This window comes from Coturnix japonica, chromosome 17 (assembly GCF_054131305.1).
Source record: "Coturnix japonica strain WE chromosome 17, WE-NBRP24, whole genome shotgun sequence".
In the NCBI taxonomy this organism is placed as follows: Eukaryota; Metazoa; Chordata; class Aves; order Galliformes; family Phasianidae; genus Coturnix; species Coturnix japonica.
Genome location: NC_140679.1, coordinates 14945609 through 14966871, shown reverse-complemented (window position 1 = coordinate 14966871; position 21263 = coordinate 14945609). Strand labels below are relative to the sequence as shown.

The following is a 21263-nucleotide window of genomic DNA, read 5'->3' as shown; positions in this document are numbered from 1 at the left end:
CCCATGCGTGGTGCTAGGCCTTAAGATGGACGCCATGATGGCAGTGCCCCATGCACTGCCCCCTGCCCACCCTCAGACCAGGCCCATGCAGGCAGCCAGGCCCCAGGAGCTATAGATACAGCCCTATGGAGCCTATAGGCAACGAGCACTGCGGCCAAAAGGGCTTTAAGAGCTGGAAATCCATAAGGAGAGGGATAAAGGAGCAGCTGCCAGCCCTATAGAGCCTATAGGCAATGATCAGTGTGGCCAAAAGGGCTTTAAGAGCTGGAAAAACATAAAGAGAGGGATGGAGGAGTAGCTGGCAGCCCTATAGAGTCTATAGGCAATGATCACTGCAGAGCCGAGCACTGAGGCCAAAAGGGCTTTGTTTGAGAGCTGGAAAAACATAAGGAGAGGGATAAAGGAGTAGCTGCCATTACACAGGGATGGAGCTTCCAAGCTGGGCTGTTGATTGAGGAATGGGGCTCATTTGTGCTTGGCTCGAGGGAACTCCCTCCTGCCCTTGTCGCGGCCCCCGAAGTAGCGCACGCGGTGGATGGCCTGAAGCTGCCGCTCGATGGTGGCCCTGATGTCCACCCCATCCGGGATGTGAACGTAGCGCACGTTCCTGCCCGCCACGAACAGCTCGTCCAGCTGCGACACCTCCCCTCGTCTGTCCGTGAACGTCACCTGGGCCAGGCGGATGTTCATGAAGGCGTCGACGTTGGACACTCGTCCCGTGGCCGTGCTCTCGTCGCGGAGATCCACGGTGGTGACGTGGCCGTGCAGACCTTGCAGCAGGATCACCAGGCTGTTCTCAGCGATGGTGCGCTCCTTGACTGAGTGGCTGACCTCCATGGTGGGGCTGCAGCAGATGAATGGGGAGATGCACCACCAGCACCTCCACCTGCAGGACTCGTGTATGTACACACCAGCATGGCAGCTCCATCGCCTGCCTCCTCCCCTTGCACGCCCAGTGCTCATCACATCCCCCCCTTTGCACACAGGGGTGCCCCCACCCCCCTTATGCACTCACACAACTCCCACCCCACACATTCAGACCCCCACCCAAAACCCACACTCACCCCCGCAGCTCCCTCACCCCACTTTTAGCCCCCATCCCACTCACCGCCCGGCAACATGAAGGGGCGGCCCCTGTTTCTCGCTGCCCCGCTTGATCCCTCCCCGTTCGTCCCCGCCCCACTCGTCGGCTCGGAGGCAGGATGGAAGAAACGCCTTTAATGGCTCACAACCCGTCCATCAGAGCCAGCAGGTCCTCTCCCTTCCCGCAGCTCTCCTCGCACTGTTCCGCCACCTGCAGGTCGCCCATGATTCGATCCAGCTCCGCTCTCCTCGCCGGCTCCTGCGTAGAGATAAAGGCTCAGCCAGGCGATAAATAAAGCTCTTATCGTAGTAGTTTGAATGTATGTGAATTGCAGCCGAACGTACCTCGGTGGCTTCAATATTCACAACCTTGTATGAGAACTCCTCGGGTCTTGTCAGCGCCGCCTGCCTTTAATTGAAAATATAGAGTGCTTAATGTGGTGCCATCCTGTCACATCCCACCCGTTCCACAGGTCAGTAGTGTTTTTCAATGGTCCATGCAAGAAAGTGGTAGGAGACTCGTACCTATGAGAAATTTAGACAGCACTGCTGTTTCTAGCAGGCAAACTAGGATGCTGATCCCATTTTGGAGACTGAACTCTGCTTTGGGTTTTCTGATGCTAAATGTAAAGCAGTGGAAACGCCTCCCTGCCAGGAGGGGGCTGCAGTGCTCCAGCCTATCTGCCTCCTCACCTCCCTTCACTTATTGCATCTCTCTGAAGTGACTCTAGGACAGGAAAGCTAAGGGTGCTGAAGGCACACACCAGACTGTCAGTGCCCCAGCATCACCTGAAGGCAGTATTAAAGCTTAGGGATCAGCTTCAGCCTCCAGGTTTTGTCCACGTGTCATTAAATCACAACCCCCCAGACCACAACCAGCTGCATCATACTCTTCTTCTTCATCTGTCATGAATAAATTCAGTCGGAATCCTGTCTCGCTGCCACTAGGTTTCTTGATGTCCAGACCTCCCAGCAGCCTGGCCAAGAAGTTCAGTTCTTCTTTAGCAAGAGGGTTAGGGGTTATATTCTCCTGCAGAAAACAGCAATGGGTTCATTGGTCAGGTTACCAGGAAGAAGAGGACTAACAAAGCTACTATATTCTCATATTACCTCGATATACACAAACACATTCATGTGCTGTTAATGATACAGGCAACTCATCATTATTAGTCATGGGTTAATAAGGTGGTTGCTTGAATTTCTAGACCCAGGACAAGGCAGTTTTCCAGCTAAATCAAAGTGAAATCAGCAAACTCAGCTCCCTGTTTTCTGAAGAAGTTAAAAAGAGGAAGCAAGATTTCAGCAGGCCACTTATTCAGCTTATATCTACTATTACTTAGGGAAACGTGCCCATAGCCTCACTCAGATGGGGTCATGGAGAACTGCTGAGGTTTGGAGAGAAAGAAGTAAACAGGTACCCTGAGAGCACTAACTCAAATGATGTTACATGAGAAAGGAGATAAATGAAAGAGAATGCAGCTATCCAGTGAATGAGTTTGAGAAGGGCAGTGTGTGTGCTTGATCCAGTGACCCCAGCTATTAAGAGATGGGGGAAACAGAATGTAAAGTCTGATGGGTGCAGTGAAACTGCCCAGAGGAAACCCCTCTCCTGTGTGTGACCACCTGCAGGCCTTACTGACACACACTGCTCATGAGTTTTACCAGTAATAGCATCAGAAAAGCAGTAACCTTTGCACTGGATGCCAAGGTTTTGGATGATCCTGACGTGTGCGTCTCTGCCGGCCGACTAACACTGTACCTAGAGAGAACACAGCAGGAAAAGCAACCTGTTATTTATTTGTGATACAGAAATAGAAGGGAGCAGCACAGGACCTAAGTGTGACTTCAGGATATTTTTTTCTGAGGACTGCAATGTTACAGTTCTATTTTATAGGGTATGGTGGCATTAAAACATGTAGGCAACAAAGCCATAAGAAAGAACATAACTGACTCTTACTCTGAGAATGGAAGAATTACCTACGGCAAATGTGAAGGGAATAAAAATAATTCCTTGAATGCAATTAAACTTCATTTCCATTTCACAGAACACGCAGTACTCAATGAGGACACTATTTTCAGCTCTGCCATAGTCATGCATCAAACTGTGGCTCCTTCCCACAGCTGTTTGCATGCATTTATCTGTGCGTTTTGTTCTACACAATCACTTTGTAAAGTAGCTGATAGTGCCAAAGATGCAAAAAATAAACATCCAAGGCTGAAGACGTGCTTCTGAACAAATCCATAATCACATTTTAATTCATATTTCTATGTAGGACAAAAATGACTTACATATTTGTTCCAAGTTTGAGGACTCTGTCTCCATAAAGTTCAAAAGATCCTTCCCTTTGTGGAGCGACGTAATTTCCACCAGTGGTGAACTCAGTTCTTTTAACTTCATCTCCATTGCAATTAAACATCCTTAAAGACAACCCAATATTGAAACATATTTAATACATCTGTTACTGAGTTTCAGTCCTGTACCCTTTGCTTACTGTACATAAAAAAGGGAATAAAACCCTATTCTGTACATTGGTAAGTATCTCTTTTAAAGGATAAAGGACTAGTAGCTAATTTACTGGAATAGGAGTGCCAGACACACAGTTAGTATCTCATTGCTGGGTCACTTAGTGCCAGACCTTGCCCTACCAATAACTTACTGGAGGTTCAGCTATCTTTGAAACATGAGACGCAGTATTCACCTGATGAGTCCTGGAACCTCTGTACCCCAAGGAACAGGGCCTGATATTGGCAGCACAAAGCGACCATTAGAGTTCTGCACTTTATCCTTCAGAAAGATTGAGACCTGAAAAAGAACATTCCATCCTCTAGAAAATCAGTTACATTTCTTCTGTTCTGAACTCTCTGCAGTCTTCCTGCCTGGACTGGGGTTGGTTTCCCAGAAACATGCACTAATATAAACCTGAATCTGAAATTATTCTACACGGTCACCTTTGAAATAAACAGGCAATTAGGTCTATTTTTTTCTCCTCCAGAACATCTTAGAATTATTCAGTATTATTGTACTAGATGTGCTCAGGGTGTGAAATGATGAAGGCTGAAATTACAAGCACATCGAGATGATCGAAAAGCTCAAGCAACAAAACCAAATGTAGTGTGGTTATAATGAGACACTTTCATATTCTAACCACGATCAAACCTCCTTCTGTTCTAACCCACCAGTTATGCTGGACTCTTACCCTTATGTGCATGTCCTGGAAAAAAATGAGGAGTGTCTGCCTGATGAGCTGAAATTCACCAGCAGAGAGACTGCCATATACCTGGAAGAGAAACACCCCAAGGTGAGGCCTTGTAAGGGACCCATGCCACTGAATCCATGCTTGGATGTGTATCAAGCTCCACACTCAATGGGGCACTGCCTGATGCAGCAGTTAGTCTCTAAGACCAACTTAGAAGAGGAAAATCTCTCCACCTTGCTAAGGATTCTTACCTCAATCAGCTGTCGGAAAGTTTCATCCACTTGGTTCAGAATGCCAGGGGCATCGCAGATGAAATCCTTGATGGCATCCAGGTGATTGAACGTGACCAGCAGGATGTCTTTGGGCCGGGGACACAGCAGGACTTGGTACTTGAAAGCCATAGTCATGAGGTCATACAGCTGCAAAGTAACACGGGAGATTTTGGTTCCATTGCAATGCACACAGCAACAATTCCATGCTCATGCAGAAAGGGTTCTAAACATTCTTTTCTTTTAGCACCTGCTTAAGGGTAAGGAAACCATTTTAGCTTTGTTTCCCAAGAAAATAACACCTCTACAATGACACTGTCATTGCTCCCATTGGTCTCTCCAGCAGTCTTTAACACTGCTGGCCAATTTCAACCATATGACAGGTAAGCAAGTTCCTGTGACTTTTTGCTTTTACCACCAGATATGCTGTTTGCAGGCAAGAGTTCTTCTGCCTGTAATTGAAAATAGTGAGTGTCAACACAGGAATATATATATATTTATATATATATGTGTGTATAGACTTTTTGTATATAAAAAATCTGATTAAGAGATCTTACTAAACCCCTTCAAAACCACTTACATATGAAACTCAAAACAGTATTTCCACTTAAGGTGCTGAATTATCTGGAACTACAACAGATTTTCTCGCTGTTTTCTCATCTTAGAGCCATTTTTACAAAGAAATCCAGTGGGAAGAGGTTTGTTACAAAATGCTCCCAAATTACAGCACCAAAGTACAGCACAGTGAGGACAGCACAGATCACTGTTTTACCTTATCCATGCTCGCCTGGTTCAGTCTCATGATTGAAGCATGAGCTAGCCGGTCATACACGGTTCTCAGAGCTTTCTTGGAATAGAGTTCCTGTGGTTTAAACAGCTCTTCCATAAATTTTTTATTGAACATGGTTGTGATGATGTCATTCATAACTGTAAAGACAGAGAGGATCTGTTTCTGCTTCAGAAACACAGCGCTCACCTCATCCTTCCATACAAACCTGGACACTGTGGGCTCACACAACACTTACTGTGAGACAAGGGTGCAGAGCCACACCAGCAGGATGGGGAACACTGTGCCTTAATTCAGGCACTTATTTCAGTGCCATGTTGTTCTAAGCAAGCAGCATGATTCCTACTGTCCCCTGAGGCAGAAATATTTCTGAGCTGCAGACAACAAACCTTGTTTTCCAGTGGGAATAAGGCTGAGTTTGTTGTCTTGTTTTTGCACTGACGACTAGCACTATCCTCTTTTAAAATAATTTTGTTTACAGGCTGTGCTGGCATGTATTATCTGGAAAAGCTTCAGTTCTGCTTCCTAAGAAGACTGTTTTCATCAGTCTGGTTGGTTTATTTTACATGTATTTCTTACAAGCCATATTTAACTCTCTCTCCCTGTTCCCTTTTTGCCCTTAAAACTATCAGTCTTTGTTTCTCTTCTAAACAGAAGCCTATGAATGACTGGAAATGCCCTGACCCAGATTACAACCAACAGGTATTTAAGGGTGCATTCACAGCAATGCAATCCAGGCAGGGCCAGCCAGCTTTCCTGCTGGATTCGATGCCTTTATCATATAGCTGATACATTCTACAGCGTTACCATAAACAAACATTTATTTCCCTATCAGAAAATACTGAAGAAAAAAAAATCAATTTCAATTCACAGAGATTATTGTACAAGCACGAATTTCCCTAAGCAGATCACTGCTACTGAAGCTTGTAATGATTGCTAATTCTGATGGATTAGAGACATCTCAGGGGAAGCAACAAAGGAAAAGCAAAGCAAAGTTAATGTACCACTCACTTCATCTTTTCTTGTATGATTATTACCTAGGGAACACTGCTGGGTCTGTCATAGATACAGAGCACCTGGACGTTGACAGCTGTTTCTAGAGGGCAAGTGCCTTCTGAAGTGTGGATTAAAAATAAGCCTCATTACAAATGGAAAAGAATTCCCTCCTCTCGCACCTTTTTCAGATGAACCAGCCACAAAACAACCTCTACTTGCAGCGTGATGCAAAAATCCTCACTTCTTTCAATGGGGAAAATAAAACACAGTGTAATATTGTATATTATTGTGATATACTGTGATTATATTATTATATACTGTGATTCTGTGATATTGAATTTTGCATGTAATCAATTATGATAACAATAAGAACTTCTGCAATCAAGAGGAATACTTTGTGCAACTGCAGCTGGGAGATATTCGGAATGGAATCACATGAAAAGCCTCAAAGATGATCTTCTTAAATTAAAATCTCTTGTATTGGCTATGAAAAATCACTGAGAAAGACATAAAATATCACAGTGAAGGGCAAACCTCGCAAGGTAGGCTTGATAATGACACAGTGAAGAGATCTTGGAATATAGGCAGTCCCTAAGGACATACTTACACCATTCTGACAATGGAAAATAAAAGAGAAAGGAGCGTTAGCTCAGGGGTAATGGCACGCCAAGCAACATAGCAGAAAAGCAATTTAGCAGAGGGGGATTTCATCAACCGGGATGGGGAGAGGGAAACCGAGTACAGACAATGCAATGGACAGAAGATAAGCTGAGGATTACGGAGGTTTTTGCCTGCATGTGTCATGTCACTGCAGACAGACACATCCCAACGCCTACTGTGCCGTCACGGAACATGGCTCGTATGCATGACATGAGACTGTGGTCTTTACATCTGGATTTTGCTCATGCTTCTCCAAAGACACTCAAGACAGTGAAGGGAATGGTACAAGTCCAAGGCAGTCACACACTCTGTTTGCAGTAGGTCTGTAGCTCCTAACAAAGCTGATGCAGGCAGTGCCTTGTTGGCTGCCTTTATTTGCAGCCATAGGTTCTGCTGGCTTCTCTATGTCCATGTTTCAGAGATCATCCCAAGAGCAGCACTCACAGACTGGGCTTTTTTCCTCTCTGATTTGTCAACAAGAGATCTATTTTTGTGCCTTTATCATCTGAATCTGATAAAGTAGGATTTTATAAAGCTTATCTCCCTTTTGGATGTGATAAAAGAGAGGAACATGTAATCCTTTATACTTCTGAGATATTAAATGCTGGAAAGGCACGTTCTTAGAAACAGCATGCAATGGTAGTGAGGAGCTGGGGGATAAATCCAAGCTATTAGTATTTACCCTCAGTAAATGTTCAGAACCCACAAACTTTGAAAAAAACAGAAGAGAAATCATAACCTTGATCTCTCTTAAAAGGGAGCTGCTTAAAGACACTGGTGTTCACCTGACAGAAAGAAAATGTGATCATTTAAGAGATTTACTTTCTCATCCAGCTGCTCACTGCACCCCTACCTTGGAGGCCACCATTTGCAAGCTGAATCTAGGAGGAAATCACACTCACACCTCAGCAAAACCTGAGCTCAAACCATCCCTGGTGATCATTCAAGTCAAGGTGAGCTTGGTTGAAGTGTGGATAGATGCTCCTTTATGATCACTCCGCTGCAAGGACGGTGACCGCAGGCAGGGCTGGGTAAGCAGCTGGATGGAAGCGCCTTGAATCTCTCCTGGAGTTCACTCTTTGAGACCCTAAGCAGTGAATTAGAAATATCCCAGAGAAATGCATTATATACAGGTGAAATTCATGCTATTAAGCAGAAAAACTTCGCAATGCTGACACATTGAAAACCACGTGTATCATTTTGGCTAGAAAAATCACTCTGATAACAGATTATGATCTGCTTACAGACATCACCTTCATTAAGTTAATGAATATTTTTGGGAAATATTTCCTACTTACAGCTAAAGAACCTTTTAATGAGTATCACTCCTCCCTGACACCATCACTGGAGGGCTGCAGAACAGCATATAGTGTGTTCACATACAACGAGCCTCACGTGTGCATGTAGTGGTGTTATCAACTGCATGCAGCCAGGAGATTACAGTACCTCGTTTCCTGTCCACATCTGTCCATTCATCTACACGAAGCATACAAAACAAAAAACATCAGTTCGAGAAGTAAGAACGGGAGTTTCAAGGAGAAAAGAAATAAAGAAAAAGAGATAATCTAACTAATGGTCTTTGGTTTTTTTCTTATCAAGAAAGAACCCTGGTGGTGCCTGATGTCCTTCTGCTACTTGGCAACCTTTGATTGAAGCTAAAAACATCAGCCTTGATTTAAATTTAGCAGGTTTCGTTGCTTTGGGGTTGTGTTTTTTGCACTTATTAGCGAGCAATATTTCAGTGAGCGGCTTTAAGCGTTAAGAAACACCTCAGTGAAGATGACAGCAGAGCTCATACATGCAGGGATGGTGCAGACCCCATTCAGATCCTCACCACACACAGCTAAGATCACTCAGAGCTACAAAGTGAAGGCTACACAACCAGCAGCACAGAGGGGAAAGTGGCAGCTCCCCTTCTGAGCACAGCCAGCTCAATCCCACTGTAACCCCTCACAAATTACCTTCACTAACACCTTCCAGCAGCCACTGCTATAAAAACACAGCGAGATATCTACAGAGGGGCTCTGTTTGCAGATAAAACGTGTGAACAACCACTGTGACACCGTGGGGGGGTTGAAACCATGTCCCCAAGGCTCCTTATGAGGACACATTGAAATGCTCTATGGCTGAGTGATGTCCTATTGCTCTGTCCTTCCATAGTGTGCCCATTCCTGCGTTATTAAGGGGGTTATTACCAAGAAACTGACCATATGGAAAGGAGCATACCCGTGCCCATTCCTGCGTTATTAAGGGGGTTATTACCAAGAAACTGACCATATGGAAAGGAGCATACCCGTGCCCATTCTTGCGTTATTAAGGGGGTTATTCCCAAGAAACTGAAAGGAACAACAGATCTCTGCTTGTTTGGCCTTATAGGAGCAATGAGGGAGGGCTACCCAAGGCCTGCTGCTGCTCAGGGGAGGCCTAGGCCAGGCCCCAACGTCCGGCCTCCCTCCCCATAGACCCAACGCAGGCAGCCGGGGTTCGGTGAGGCCTCGAAAGGGGCTGCTCACCTTTCCGAGCCTTCTCTCCAGGGATGCTCTGTGCTCGCAGCCGCTGGTCCAGGATATAGAGCATCTCTCCGCCCAAGTTAAGGAACAACAGCGGCAGCGTCCGAGCCGACATGACACCGTCACTACCCACCATCACTAGGCAACGGCTCAACCAATAAGAAGGAGCCGTCTTGGCACCGCGCGTGCAATAAAAGCAAAGAGGTTTTTGTTGTAAAGTTTGCTTTTTTGCTCTTTATTTTGTCTCCCTGCACCGCAGACACAATGTGTTACTACACGGATGTCCCCTCGCTTTGAACCTGCTTCTCCATTGCAGCTCCGTCCTTCTCTTGCAGCTTCGTTTTCTCTTTGAGTCTCTGTGCTGCTTTCAGCTTCTTGGCCTCCTGGAAAACCTGCATAAAGATGGTTAAGAATGAAGGAAAAAAAGATTATAAAGGTGTGCATTGCACAGCATGGCCATCCCAACCATCTGCTGTGCTATAATACATGGCCTGAGTCCCTGCAGCAAAGAACAGAGGGCATGGAATGTGCTGCAGTGATATCAGCTCCTTCCCATCCCCATAGGGGTCTGCAAACAGCCTGTTATTAGCTGCAAACCAGCAGCTCAACTTGAGCTTCTTAAACACAAATACATCCTCAATATGTCCATCACTGCCCACCTTTCACTGAGCCCTACATTCATTATATCACCATTGTCCCATCAGGTTTAAAACACTGATTTGAAGCTCATCTATCAGCTGCCTGCACCCTCTACAAGATCTTTTCTTGCTCCAGTTATTCAGCTTTTCCCCCTATCTCACTCCATACCTTGACACAAAAAGCCTTCTTAACAACCCAACGCTTGGTGACCCTCCTGGAATAGGCAGGTCGTGGTGTGTATTGGATGTTCAGCTGCTTGCAGGTGTTTTCAAAGACATCGTAGCGGACACGGCGGAGATATGCAAGCAGTTTATTGCGGCGATCCATGGCCATCAGCATGCGACGACGGTTGTTTTTATCCTGCAAAAGACTTTACCTTCACCAGACTGCAGATAGATTGCACTTCCAGCCCAATAAATCACTTAGAACTGAACAGATTATGGTTAAAAGGACGCAATCGGGTTAAGGACATTATCTGAGAGTAATTTTTCTTAACAGATATTGCAAGAACATTAGGTCACTACGAGAAGATTCAGGAAGACTTAATTTATTTTGCAGTGAAATTGCTTTCTCCAAGCATCAGTGTCTTGGTGGCAAGGAATGCAGTGGAGGTCTGCTGGCTAAAAGCTCCCTTCCCTGAGATGTATAGCTCCAGAAATAACACAGACTTTAAATCTGACTCTGCTCTATTTGACAGTTTGATTTGTTCCTTGGAAGAGAATACGCATAGCTTGGTCCATGCCATCCAAGGCTCTCTCTCATGGAAGCGATCTCCCTCCACTTTACAAGCAATTCATCTAAAAATAGGCTCAAGTACTTTCAAAAGGTCTTCTCTGCTGATATAACTTCAGCTTCAAACCCACGTCGTTTTAGATAGAGAAACAGCCATTATGACATTAATGAAGTCTTGTCCATTAAATATTTTTACAGCAGAACAGAGGAAGAATATGGCTGAAAAAAATCACATTAGTTGTGCTGACAGCTCAGCAATGAAACCTTATCAGTAGATTTAGCTGAGCTCTGCTCCAAGGTATCTGCTCAACCATCTCCAACAACTCAGTTACCAAAAAGAACGTGTTCCACATTTCAGTTGGTGCAAACGCAGCTGCAATCGAGTTTCCCAGACTGACAGCAAGGAGCAGTTACTGCTATTTTATACACCATCTTAGGAAAGCCATCATCCCCAGCATTAAAATCCTTTTGTTCTCTGCTCAGAAAACAATCTGAACAGCTGCTGTCTCAGACACGTGGGCTCAAATTACTGACAGTTACCTTGGGATGCTTCTGAAGATGTTCCTCAAAAGTACGTATCTTGGCAGTCAGAATAGCAGCTGTAAAGGACAGATGTAGGGAGCTGTGTGAGAGCAGCAGCTTTCCAAGGTGAGGCAGTATCATCTGTATTCCTTTCAAACTACCACTGCTGTTCTTATGGATACTCACTGCATAACAGCACATACTTCCACACAGCCGTCAGAGTAAATGGTAAACACAAAACGCAACCTACATAATCTCAGATAACTATTACCATTATAAAGCCTAATTAGAACTTAAAATTCCACCAACTAATCAGATGGATTTCTCTGGTGACTTTATGTGTCCTTTATCACTGCCCTGTGCTTCAGACAGAGCTTGCCTATGCAGAAAGAAATCTGGTTCCCATGGCTAAATCTCTCATTTTGTTTCAGTGATATCTTTTACAGTTCCAATGTGGAAAATGTTGCCAAACTACATGAAGCTTTAGTGCAAGGGTAGGTATTTTATAGGGAACAGATGAATGAATCCCTTCAAAAATTATGGAAATTATTATACTCTATCAAGTGAAAGGTTCTGCAGCAACCCCATCCTGGTTCTTCCCAAATCTGTTGTGATTTCAGGTTAAAAAGGTGCATATGGCCAGGAAAAAGAACTTATTTCCTAACTCAGAGAGAGATCTTCCAGCTCAAGTTCTGCCATTCGCTTTTCTTTTCATGCCCAGTTCATTCAGTCGTAGATGGAATGCTGCAGGTGCAGAAGCCATGGAAACAAACTGATGGATGTACATCACTGTAAAAGGGCTGCAGCAGCACAGGCTGTTTCAGAGAAGCCTTAACATAACTACACGAAGCAGAGCCATAAAAGACTCCCTTATGAGCATACACTGACAGAAGGGGCAGTTTCACATCACATTGAGTAATGACATGATAGTACCATAAAGGCTTAAGTGACTTTCCAACACACCCCGTAAAGACATTTGTATAGATAAATAAACTGAGACAAAACGTCCTTGTTGTCAGCAGGCAGCAACCTGTTTTCATGGCACCTTTTGGATGTCTTTGGCACCTCTAACAACGTACTCGATCTGCTCGCTCTGTCTGTGAGTGTGTGCACTGCCTGGTCACACTCCCAAACCCTGAGCAGGTCCACCTGCCTCCCAGGTGCTCTCCTGAAAGAGATTCTCCTTGTTGCTGCAGGAAACTTGGAGTGATGAGGTGGGAACAGCTGAATAAAAGCAAAGTGAACTATCACCTGCCAACAATATGGTTCTGTTTCTTCTAACTTACTTTGCACCTCAAAGGAGCCATTGTCACTGGGAGACCTCCTGACCTTCTCTACCAGCTGCTGTATCTTTATCTTCATTTTCTCCCTCTGTGAATAACAAAAGAACTCATCACTTTCTGATGAACGCTTTATGTCTGAGCCATCCCAAATCCTTTCCCAAATGCCCAGATATAAAGACTTTGTAGCTTTACTCCAAGTCCACCACAAAAAGGTGTAAGAAGTGCTGCAAAAGAAAAAAGAGCACAGCAGGGAGGGAGCACAAAAAGATTTCAGCAGGAAACAGAATCACCCTTGTTCAAAGGAAGAGTCCAGGCACATCCCTCATCCCAAAGCTGCAAGGGAAGGGTGTTGAAGAGGCCATGCTATTCTCACGAGCAAAAGACACAGAACTAAAGCTGATCTCACACGGCAGTAACCTTTAATTTTTGCACTTCTTTAAGTGGTAAGAAACAGTAAGATCTCTGTGATGCCCTTCTTGTTTGCTTACTTGCTTTCTGGGCATATAAAAAATAAGTCATTTGAAGAACATCCATAGTCCAGTGTACCACTTCCCAACCCTCAGCAGTAACATAAAGCAGCTGCATCTCCTCCTGTGATTGTCTGACACTTCATTCTCTTATAATAAGACTCCAGGATAAACTTTAAAGGCATGCAAGACTTATTACCTTCGTGTATTTAATAGCCCCATAGCTGCAGTTACTGAGCAACACTGAGAAAGTAAATGTAGGGCATTTAACAATATAGGTAAGTCTCACATGAAAGTGTTTGCTAATCCATCCAGTTTTTATACAAGTGCAATGAAACTAACCTGGTTTGCCATTTCCAGTGACAATAATCTTTTCACTACGTCATCAACACTGCAAGGAGGAGGAAGATTAGTCTATAAGCTTAGAAACAAGTATAACAACATAAACAAAGCTGGGTTTTCAAAACACATTAATTTTCCTCAACTTATTCTACAAGTTTACAGCAACTCTCCTCCTCTCCTTGAAATTTTCATATATTTATTTTACTTAGGAATACACAATGATTGAGATCACACAAACATCAATTAGTTTTGCTGCCCTAGAAAGAACAGCATGAAGTATTTCAAGTCACAGTGAAGTCTTATCCAATTCCAGACCAACACCGCATGCAAAATGGATGCTGAAAATTAACCACCAAGTTCAGGAGCCAAGAACAAAATGATGGCTATTAAGACTCGCTTCTTCAAAGATCTGTGAATGTCTCATTCACGCCACTGGGGGCTCTCCATGCACCACACATGAGCAGCTCCAGAATCAAAGCATGCAAATGCAAAACTCTAGGTCCAAGTTTTGGAAGCAGTTGTGCATTTTGAGTTGTTCAATTATATCCTCTTTAGCACATGAGTCCAAGATTATTTCTAAGATTATTATTTCTATTACACCAATATTATTTCTTTTTCTATGCACAACAAAGTGGACAGATGTGGACAAGCAGCACTCATGCTCCTATGTTAGTAAAGGTAACACATTGCTAATCAGTGGCTGCTTCTGCAGATTGACTTTTGAACAACTTTCCAACTGTTGTGCACACCAGTGACCACAGAACATTAATTAATGAGCAGCTGACAGGCTCCACAAACTGGTTCTATGCATATAAAATACAAAGTTCCAAAGAGACTGATCATTCTCTCAGTGTTTCATACCTATTTATGATTGGGACGTTGGCATAATCTTTCTTCAGCATTGTTGGAGGGAGGTCATCCAAATGGCTGGGGATTTCTACAAGGGAAAGATCCATGTTTGAGGAACAGCACAAAGTTGGAGCAATGAATCTGGCTGCCAACTAGAAACATGTTGCAAAGAAAACAGACTGAATGCTCCAAAGAAGAACCAAGAACATAAGAGATGATGGAATGGAATGGATATACCTTTCAGCTTTCTTCTCACAGGTCTGGCGTAACATCTTGCTGGCTGAATAAAAGCACTGCAAGCTTGATGGAAAGAAAACAAAGATTCCATAGAACCACTGAGGTTAAAAAAGCCCTTTAAGGTCATTAAACACAACCACCAACCCATCAGCACCATTCACACTGAACCAAGGTCCTGGTTTACTACATTGTTTGCACTTTTGGACCTAAAAATGACTAAAAAAACCACTCAGACCATAAACTGACCCTTCTATAAAGCTCCTGCACTCCATCCCCTCCACTCACAGCCCCATAGACCCAACAGGCCCCACAGCAGGCCCGGCCTCTCCTATCACTGTATATTCAGCCTCCTTTCCTCCTCCTTGCCTCCCCCACAGCCCATGGCGACCCCTCCTCCTCTCACCAGCCCCATTCGTTCCTCTGCCGACCCTCAATGCGGTCAGGGCCCCGCGGGCGACCCCCGCCAGGCCTCGTCCCAACGCCAGCATCGCCTCACAGCCCCTCTCCTCTGGGCGCCGCCATGTTGACCCAGGCTGTGCAGCCGATAGACGAGCTCATCGATTTGGGGCGTGATTCTATGATTCTATGGCGCTGCTTCCCCTTTCGTAATGACTTCAGGCCCCACATTGCCTTCCCCTGTTACCCCATATTCCCTCATCACCCCAAGAAATGCGAGCAGAGATCCGAGAACCTCCATGTTTATTGCTAGGGCAGAGCAGTGGCACCAGAGCCAGGCTGCAGGGTGGGAGGGGGACAGCAAAGGGTCCCTATGGGGTTTCAACCCCATAGAGTGGCAGGTGGGGCTTGCGGGGTTCAGCAGGGCTGGAAGTCATGGAGCTCCTCGGCCCCGCTCACCTGCAGCCCCCGCAGCAATGGGAAGTCAAGGAGGGGCTCCTCCATGCTCCCCCGGCCACAACTCGGGGCCACCCCACGGAACCAGAAGTTCTCATAGGGTTCAGGGCTGGGATCTGAAAGCAGGGGCTGTGTGGAGCTGGAGCGCAAGTAGAGGCATGGGGTGACGTGCTGCGGGCACTGCGAGCTGCCCCCGACCACCTGCACGTACTGCACGGGCTCTGCCCCCAGCCTTGCGTTGGGCTGAAGCGTGCTGGGCCTGTGCTGCTGCATATAGGGCTGCGGTGGGGCAGGGGGCTCAGCTGGGGGCTCCTTGCCCCACATGGGGGCTTGCTTTCCCACTGCCTTATCGAGCACTGTGACAGTAGAGATGGTCGCCAGGCCGGGCTCCTTCACACCGGGGGTCTGCAGGGGTTCCTGCTCTGCTGGCACCCATGTGCCCAGGCTGCTGTTGGCTGGGTCAGGGACACTGGGCCAGAACTGCTGCTTCACCCTGGGGGTGATAGAAAGGGGTCAGGGGAACCTCGGGAAGGAGGTGAGCCCTCCCTGCTTCCTGCAGCCTCATAAGGGCCAGGACTGAGGCTGGGGCTTCCCAGCACAGGGCAGAGGTGGGTCCCAGCATTGTGGTGTAGTTCCCAATGTTCACCTCCCGTTCTTCTGGAAGCAGATCAACAGGATGATGAGCAGGACAAAGACCAACCCCAGGGTCAGGAAGAGGAACTGGATTTCGATGTCATCTGGAAAGCAGGCAGGGGACAAGGAGTGTAGGAGTGTCCTTTGCAGATGTGGGGACAGTGGTGGCACCTCTGCCCCATAGTCCCATCCCTACCAGTACAGCCTCACCTAGCACCGTGGTCACCAGTGTCAGGCTGGTGCCATTGGTGCTTCCACCAGCTGTAGAGGCCATGATGTGCACTTTGTAGAGAGTAGATGGCTTCAGGCCATGGATGGTGAAGGAGCTGAGGGAGGAATTCACAACAGCACCTGGAGAGACACAGGAGCTGGTGGAAATGCTGGGCCTCATGCACCTCCAGGCTGGGGCAGGGGCTGCTGGCATCCCCCCCAGCACCCAGGTGGGGCAGGGAGCAGGGCTAGGACTCACTGGACACCTCCGCAGTGCTGTTGGCCCAGAAGACAGTATAGTGGGTGATGAAGCCATTCTGCAGCTCCACTGCCACTGACTCCCAGCTGAGCTCAGCTTGGGACTTGCCGATGCTTTTCAGGTGGAGTTTTGGAGCATGGGATGGTGCTGAAATGGAGCAAAACATGAGACTGGGCACTGTACAGAGCTGGGCTGAGCCTTTCTGCACAGCCCCTAAATTATGGGCACATGCAAGGCTGGGGTTGGTGAGCCCTGTGGGACCCCAAAGAACTAGAAGGACACACACCCTTCTGCTTGGAGTAGGCTGCTACGTGGGCAGGTGTCCCAACAGCATCCTTGTAGAGGGGATACACCGAGATGTTGTACTGTTGGAAGGGCTCAATGCTGTCTGCAACAGAGAGCAGAGAGGGGACAGCAGGTCTAAGGGCTCTGGCTGCTGAGAGCCCCACTGTACTGTGACCAGCGACAGGATCCACAGCAGCCCCCAGCTTACCCTGGATGAGGGTGGTGGTAGTGGTCCCATTGCGCTCCAGCTGCCAGCACACATGGCAGTGCCTGGGCTCTGAGGACACTTGCTGCCACTCCAGCACGTAGGCAACCACTGGGACCGGTGCTGCCTCCCAGTGCACCCAGAGGCTGCGCTCACCCCCTGGTACAGCCCAGAGCCCGGCCAGGGGCTGACCTGCAAGGGAATAAGCAGCCAGGGTGAGGGCAGAGAGCATCCCAGCTCTGCTCCCACAGCCACGGCTGTGCCATAGCTCTGCACCTTATGGGGAGCTCAATGCTGCCTCACCTTTCCTCTCCAGTAGAACGACCTCTGTTGCTGATGACTCTCCAGCAGCATTGTAGGCTGAGAGATAGACCCTTGCTGTTCTCACCGGCACAGTGAAGTCACATTGGGTGTCGGTGGTGTTGCAGACAGTTTGTGGCTCCTTGCCTCTCCTTCTGGACCCCAGGGCTACCCGGTACCCCAGCACACGTCCATTTGCTTCCTGTGGCCGTGGGGCCTGGACACAGGGCATAGAGCATGCCAGGGATGCTCAGTGCACAGTGGTGCTGTGCCATGCCCAGCTCTACCTGCCTGCTCTCACCTTCCACCTCAGCTTCACCTCCATCCTGCCCATGGCTGGCTGGGTGCTCCACCATGTGTCCAGCTTCCCTTCAGGGGCTGTGAGTGGGGACAAGGGGGATGAGAGCAGCAGTATGCCATGGCCACAATGCCCAGGGGTGGGCAGGATCTTTGGAGCCCCCCACAGACCTTTCTCATGGGTGGTGTAGTTCCTGCTCACGCTCCACTCACTCCAGTAGCCTCGTGCTGAGTCCCGCCGGCACCGCATCTGGAAGTGGTACAGCATCCCAAAGAGGAACTTACAGTGCTGCACATTGCCTGCATGGCCTGCGATGCCTGTGACCTGGGAGCAACCAGAGTAGGGTCAGTGCCGGGTGTTGGAGCACCAAAGAGGACACTGCCATCCCCACAGCCATCCTCTTTGAGTCACCGTGTGTGTCCTGTTGTCATCTTTCCCCACCAGGGCACACAAAGTGGGGGCTGCCCCAGCTGTGCTCAGTGTCTGGGCTCATAGTACAGCCCCAGGGTACAGGAACCAGGGCAGGGAACCTGGAGCAGAGGTGGGGGACTGGCTCTGCCCCTGTCAGACTCACCACATCCCAGGTGGGGTCCTTGGCAGCACGGTAACGCAGCTCACAGCACAGCTCCATATGTGCATTGCGTGGGGCCAGGGCCCAGGTCAGGGTGACACAGTTGGTCTGGGGAGGCACAGAGTGGATGCTCTGCAGGGTGGGGGGGTCCAGCTTGGCTGCAGGGAGAGCCACAGGACAGGGGTACATGAATCAGAGTGCAATTTGCTGCTGGGATGCAGAGCTCTGTGCTCTGAGCAACCCATGCCCAGCACTGCCTCATGCTGCTCGGGAAGGTTCCTCCAATAAATAGTTGATGGGAGCTGGATTTATTATTCATAGAGCTCCTGAATAAATGGGTAATCAATTGCTGGAGAGAGTTGTGAAGTGCAGAGGGTCAACTGCTGCCTCATAACCCGGTGCGGCTCTGCAGCGTGCCCATGGCACCTATTCATCTCCTGAAGCCATTCATCATGGCAAAATATGACCTACGAGCCCAGCGTGCTTTAATGGCTCTCTAATGTCCTCCTTTCGCTGCTAATTAGCTTCCCCATCCCTGATCTCTGTCACTCACCCACATCCATGGGGTCGATGCGGAGCCGCTCTGACTCTGCTGTGCCCAATGCATTGCTGGCTGTCACCCACAGCTCCATGGGTCGGTACAGCTGCAGCAGCCGCCGCGGCACCGTGCACTGACTGTGTCCATTTTGTGGGGTGCAGCATGTCACCGCTGGGGATCTGCTCCTGCAGTGAGGATGGGGTGGTTTTGGGACCCGTATGATGCCCTTGCGAGGGTGGTTTTAGGGGAATTGGATGTGGCTTACATGGCACACTTGAGCATGACGTTGGTGGGGAGGTGGCCGTCAGCTCCTTGCTGCCAGCGGCACGTCAGCCCATAGTCACCAAGGTCCAGCAGGCAGCTGAGGTTGGAGGGTTTGCCAGGGGGGTCTGGGGAGAGCAGCCAGGAGAGGAGCTGAGCAACACACCCCAGATGGGATAACCCCAAAGCAGCCCCATAGCCACCAACCGCTGTGCTGCATCATGTGGAGCAGATGGGCGCTCTGCACAGCCGTGCACTTACATCCTGCTCGGATCTCAGCCATGCCGACCCGCTGCTTGGTGCCGTTCCACTCCATGCAGCACCACAGCTTGGCTTGTGGGCGGTTGAGCTGAGGGACACTCAGCTCGGACACCTCGGTGCCCCCCACCCCACGGCGCTGCCTCCCAGCCATGGGCTCAGTGTCCAGCAGCCAGGAGATACGTGGCTGCCCATCCTGCAGCCCCCGGCACCGCTCCCTGCGGATGGTACACGATGCAGTGATGGCTGACCCCATTGGCACCACTGGAGAGTCCACGGCCACTGAGGCACAGTCCAGCTCTGCTCCGCTCTGCTGGGTCCCTGCAGGCGAGGAAACATGTCAGCCCCATAGCATCCAGGATGGAGGGGCCTCTTTCCTGCATGGGGCCCCATGGGAGGGGAAGAGGGTTGGGTAGAGCTGCACGGCCCCATCCTGGGATGGATCCCCACTCACCACTTGGGTTGAGGAGCAGCAGCAGGGAGAGCTGCAGCAGCAGGGGGGTCCCAGCACCACGCCTGGCCATGCTCTGCTCTGTGCTTCAGGCATCACATCATTCACTGCAGTGAATGGGGAAGGGGCTCAGGGTCAGGGCTCAACCGGGTGTTGGTGGAGAACAACCTCCCCCCCTGCACACTGTGCTCACTGGCACCGCACTGCCCAGTTCTGTGGCACGAGAGCCCCATGCCCTGCTGCACCGTGTCTGATCGTATCGCAGCATCGTCGGCTGCTGCTGGAGAGATTTGTGGTCAGAGTGAGGGGCGAGCCGAGGTTGTGCCGCAGAGATAAGCTGGCAGAAGGAAACAGATGAATGAGGGCATTGCAGCGGGGCCGGCAGCTCTGCAGGGCCTGGAGGTTCTGCCGGTGCTTCTCTGTATCCACGGCTGGTCCCGATGCCAGCTCTCCCCTTCTCCTCTCACCATCCCAGCACATACTCCTGGTGCCGGGCTCCTGCCCTGTGCTGGCACCCAGCACTCAGCACCCAGCACAGGGGGGAGAACATCATCCACCCCATATGGCACCTGCACACCCCAACGCTCAGGGACAGCAGAGCCATATGCAGACAAGTTGCACCCTATGCCCAATCCCTACCTCTACCCTGCACCTTCTGTGTCCCACGTTGTCACTACCCGCTCCCGGTGCTGCTCTCCATCTCCCGATGGCTCTCTGTGCTCTGCCTGCTCGCCAGCATGCTGCTCTCACCGTTAGTTCCTCAAAACCAGTGCCGTTAATTGCTGCTCTCTGAAGGAGATGATTGCAAAACACTTCCCTGCAGGCTGGGCTGCCTTGCACCGCAGGAAGGAGAATGGCACGCACGCATCCCGGGGGGAGCAGCACCCAGCCCCATTCCTCTCCCCCAATACAGGATGGGGCCCCACCAGTGGGATTGCATTGGGGGTCACAGTGAAGAGACACAATAGGGGGACGTGGGGACATGATGTGGGGGCATGGCAATACAGCAGGAGGGCATAGGGACACAGCATGGGGACATGGTATAAGGACATGGCATGGGGGCAGGGACTGCCCTCCCAATGCTGCCCACAGGCCTGGGCTGTCAGCAGCTCTAAGCCCTGGACGATGCCCCACTGCCAGTCCTGCTCAGTGCTGTCTGTTCCCCGGGGAAATCCACGTCCCACGGGTCAACAAGGCATTGCCCAACCCACCACGCACCCACAGCCTTCGCAACGGTGCCAGTTGTGCAAACTGTTTACTACGGGACCTGCAGCACATGTTGTGTTTGGTGCTCATGCAACCCCATCTACAACCAGCTGTGGGGACGAGGCTGCCAGGATGGGGCTGTGAGAATGAGATCCCCATGGTGCTGTTCCCCAAAGGGCTGTGGTGCTGTGGGTACAAGACATGAGCCCCCAGCATCGCCCATATCCCCCAGCATCACCCACCATGGGGCTGGGACTGACTGCTCTCAGCATCCCAGCCCCAAACCTCCCCATCCCTCCTCAATGACACCTTCCTACTGCAGGTCCTGCTCACAGCTCTACCTTCCATGCAGAACTATGGCCT

At 49.1% G+C, this 21263-nt stretch overlaps 4 protein-coding genes across 5 annotated transcripts; all 4 read right to left on the bottom strand.

Annotated features, from left to right (window-relative positions):
- Window positions 1-348: 348 nt before the first annotated feature.
- Window positions 349-1166, bottom strand: LSM10 (LSM10, U7 small nuclear RNA associated). Its single transcript, XM_015883694.2, has 2 exons — window positions 1109-1166; window positions 349-844 (listed from the first exon to the last, which is right to left on the bottom strand). Exon 2 carries the CDS (start codon window positions 835-837, stop codon window positions 466-468), a length of 372 nt encoding a protein of 123 aa, XP_015739180.2. The 5' UTR covers window positions 838-844; window positions 1109-1166; the 3' UTR covers window positions 349-465.
- OSCP1 (organic solute carrier partner 1) lies at window positions 349-9649 on the bottom strand. Of its 2 annotated transcripts, XM_032448963.2 has the most exons (12): window positions 9506-9649; window positions 8439-8468; window positions 5322-5476; window positions 4532-4699; window positions 4281-4361; window positions 3783-3886; window positions 3373-3501; window positions 2773-2842; window positions 1974-2113; window positions 1429-1492; window positions 1109-1342; window positions 349-844 (listed from the first exon to the last, which is right to left on the bottom strand). In XM_032448963.2, exons 1-11 carry the CDS (start codon window positions 9636-9638, stop codon window positions 1226-1228), a joined length of 1191 nt encoding a protein of 396 aa, XP_032304854.1. In that variant the 5' UTR covers window positions 9639-9649; the 3' UTR covers window positions 349-844; window positions 1109-1225. The 2 variants fall into 2 exon arrangements, with proteins under 2 accessions (XP_032304854.1, XP_015739177.1); XM_015883691.3 differs by lacking the exon at window positions 8439-8468.
- A 58-nt stretch (window positions 9650-9707) lies between these two features.
- On the bottom strand, window positions 9708-15103 carry MRPS15 (mitochondrial ribosomal protein S15). Its single transcript, XM_015883693.3, has 8 exons — window positions 14977-15103; window positions 14574-14636; window positions 14349-14424; window positions 13488-13536; window positions 12682-12766; window positions 11414-11472; window positions 10310-10501; window positions 9708-9894 (listed from the first exon to the last, which is right to left on the bottom strand). The coding sequence occupies exons 1-8, from the start codon at window positions 15059-15061 to the stop codon at window positions 9775-9777; spliced, it is 729 nt and encodes a 242-aa protein (XP_015739179.1). The 5' UTR covers window positions 15062-15103; the 3' UTR covers window positions 9708-9774.
- Window positions 15104-15255: 152 nt separating this feature from the next.
- On the bottom strand, window positions 15256-20473 carry CSF3R (colony stimulating factor 3 receptor). The gene is made up of 15 exons (XM_015883768.3): window positions 20334-20473; window positions 19698-19801; window positions 19247-19564; window positions 18990-19113; window positions 18740-18909; window positions 18190-18344; window positions 17786-17939; window positions 17619-17695; window positions 17321-17534; window positions 17021-17209; window positions 16814-16915; window positions 16528-16674; window positions 16269-16409; window positions 16072-16162; window positions 15256-15918 (listed from the first exon to the last, which is right to left on the bottom strand). The coding sequence occupies exons 2-15, from the start codon at window positions 19765-19767 to the stop codon at window positions 15387-15389; spliced, it is 2484 nt and encodes an 827-aa protein (XP_015739254.1). The 5' UTR covers window positions 19768-19801; window positions 20334-20473; the 3' UTR covers window positions 15256-15386.
- Window positions 20474-21263: the final 790 nt, after the last annotated feature.

Excerpts from the sequence above, each read along its gene's own strand:
- LSM10 (XM_015883694.2), bottom strand. The coding sequence starts at position 837 with ATGGAGGTCAGCCACTCAGTCAAGGAGCGCACCATCGCTGAGAACAGC.
- OSCP1 (XM_032448963.2), bottom strand. The coding sequence starts at position 9,638 with ATGGTGGGTAGTGACGGTGTCATGTCGGCTCGGACGCTGCCGCTGTTG. Across the intron at positions 3,887-4,280 it reads TCCAGGACATGCACATAAGG|GTCTCAATCTTTCTGAAGGA; the intron begins GTAAGAGTCCAG and ends GTTCTTTTTCAG. Across the intron at positions 2,843-3,372 it reads CTCAAACTTGGAACAAATAT|GTACAGTGTTAGTCGGCCGG; the intron begins GTAAGTCATTTT and ends TGTTCTCTCTAG.
- MRPS15 (XM_015883693.3), bottom strand. The coding sequence starts at position 15,061 with ATGCTGGCGTTGGGACGAGGCCTGGCGGGGGTCGCCCGCGGGGCCCTG. Across the intron at positions 13,537-14,348 it reads AACGTCCCAATCATAAATAG|TGTTGATGACGTAGTGAAAA; the intron begins GTATGAAACACT and ends TCCTCCTTGCAG. Across the intron at positions 9,895-10,309 it reads AGAAGGCTTTTTGTGTCAAG|GTTTTCCAGGAGGCCAAGAA; the intron begins GTATGGAGTGAG and ends ATCTTTATGCAG.
- CSF3R (XM_015883768.3), bottom strand. The coding sequence starts at position 19,767 with ATGGCCAGGCGTGGTGCTGGGACCCCCCTGCTGCTGCAGCTCTCCCTG. Across the intron at positions 19,114-19,246 it reads GGCTGAGATCCGAGCAGGAT|ACCCCCCTGGCAAACCCTCC; the intron begins GTAAGTGCACGG and ends TGCTCTCCCCAG. Across the intron at positions 16,163-16,268 it reads ACTGGTGACCACGGTGCTAG|ATGACATCGAAATCCAGTTC; the intron begins GTGAGGCTGTAC and ends CCTGCTTTCCAG.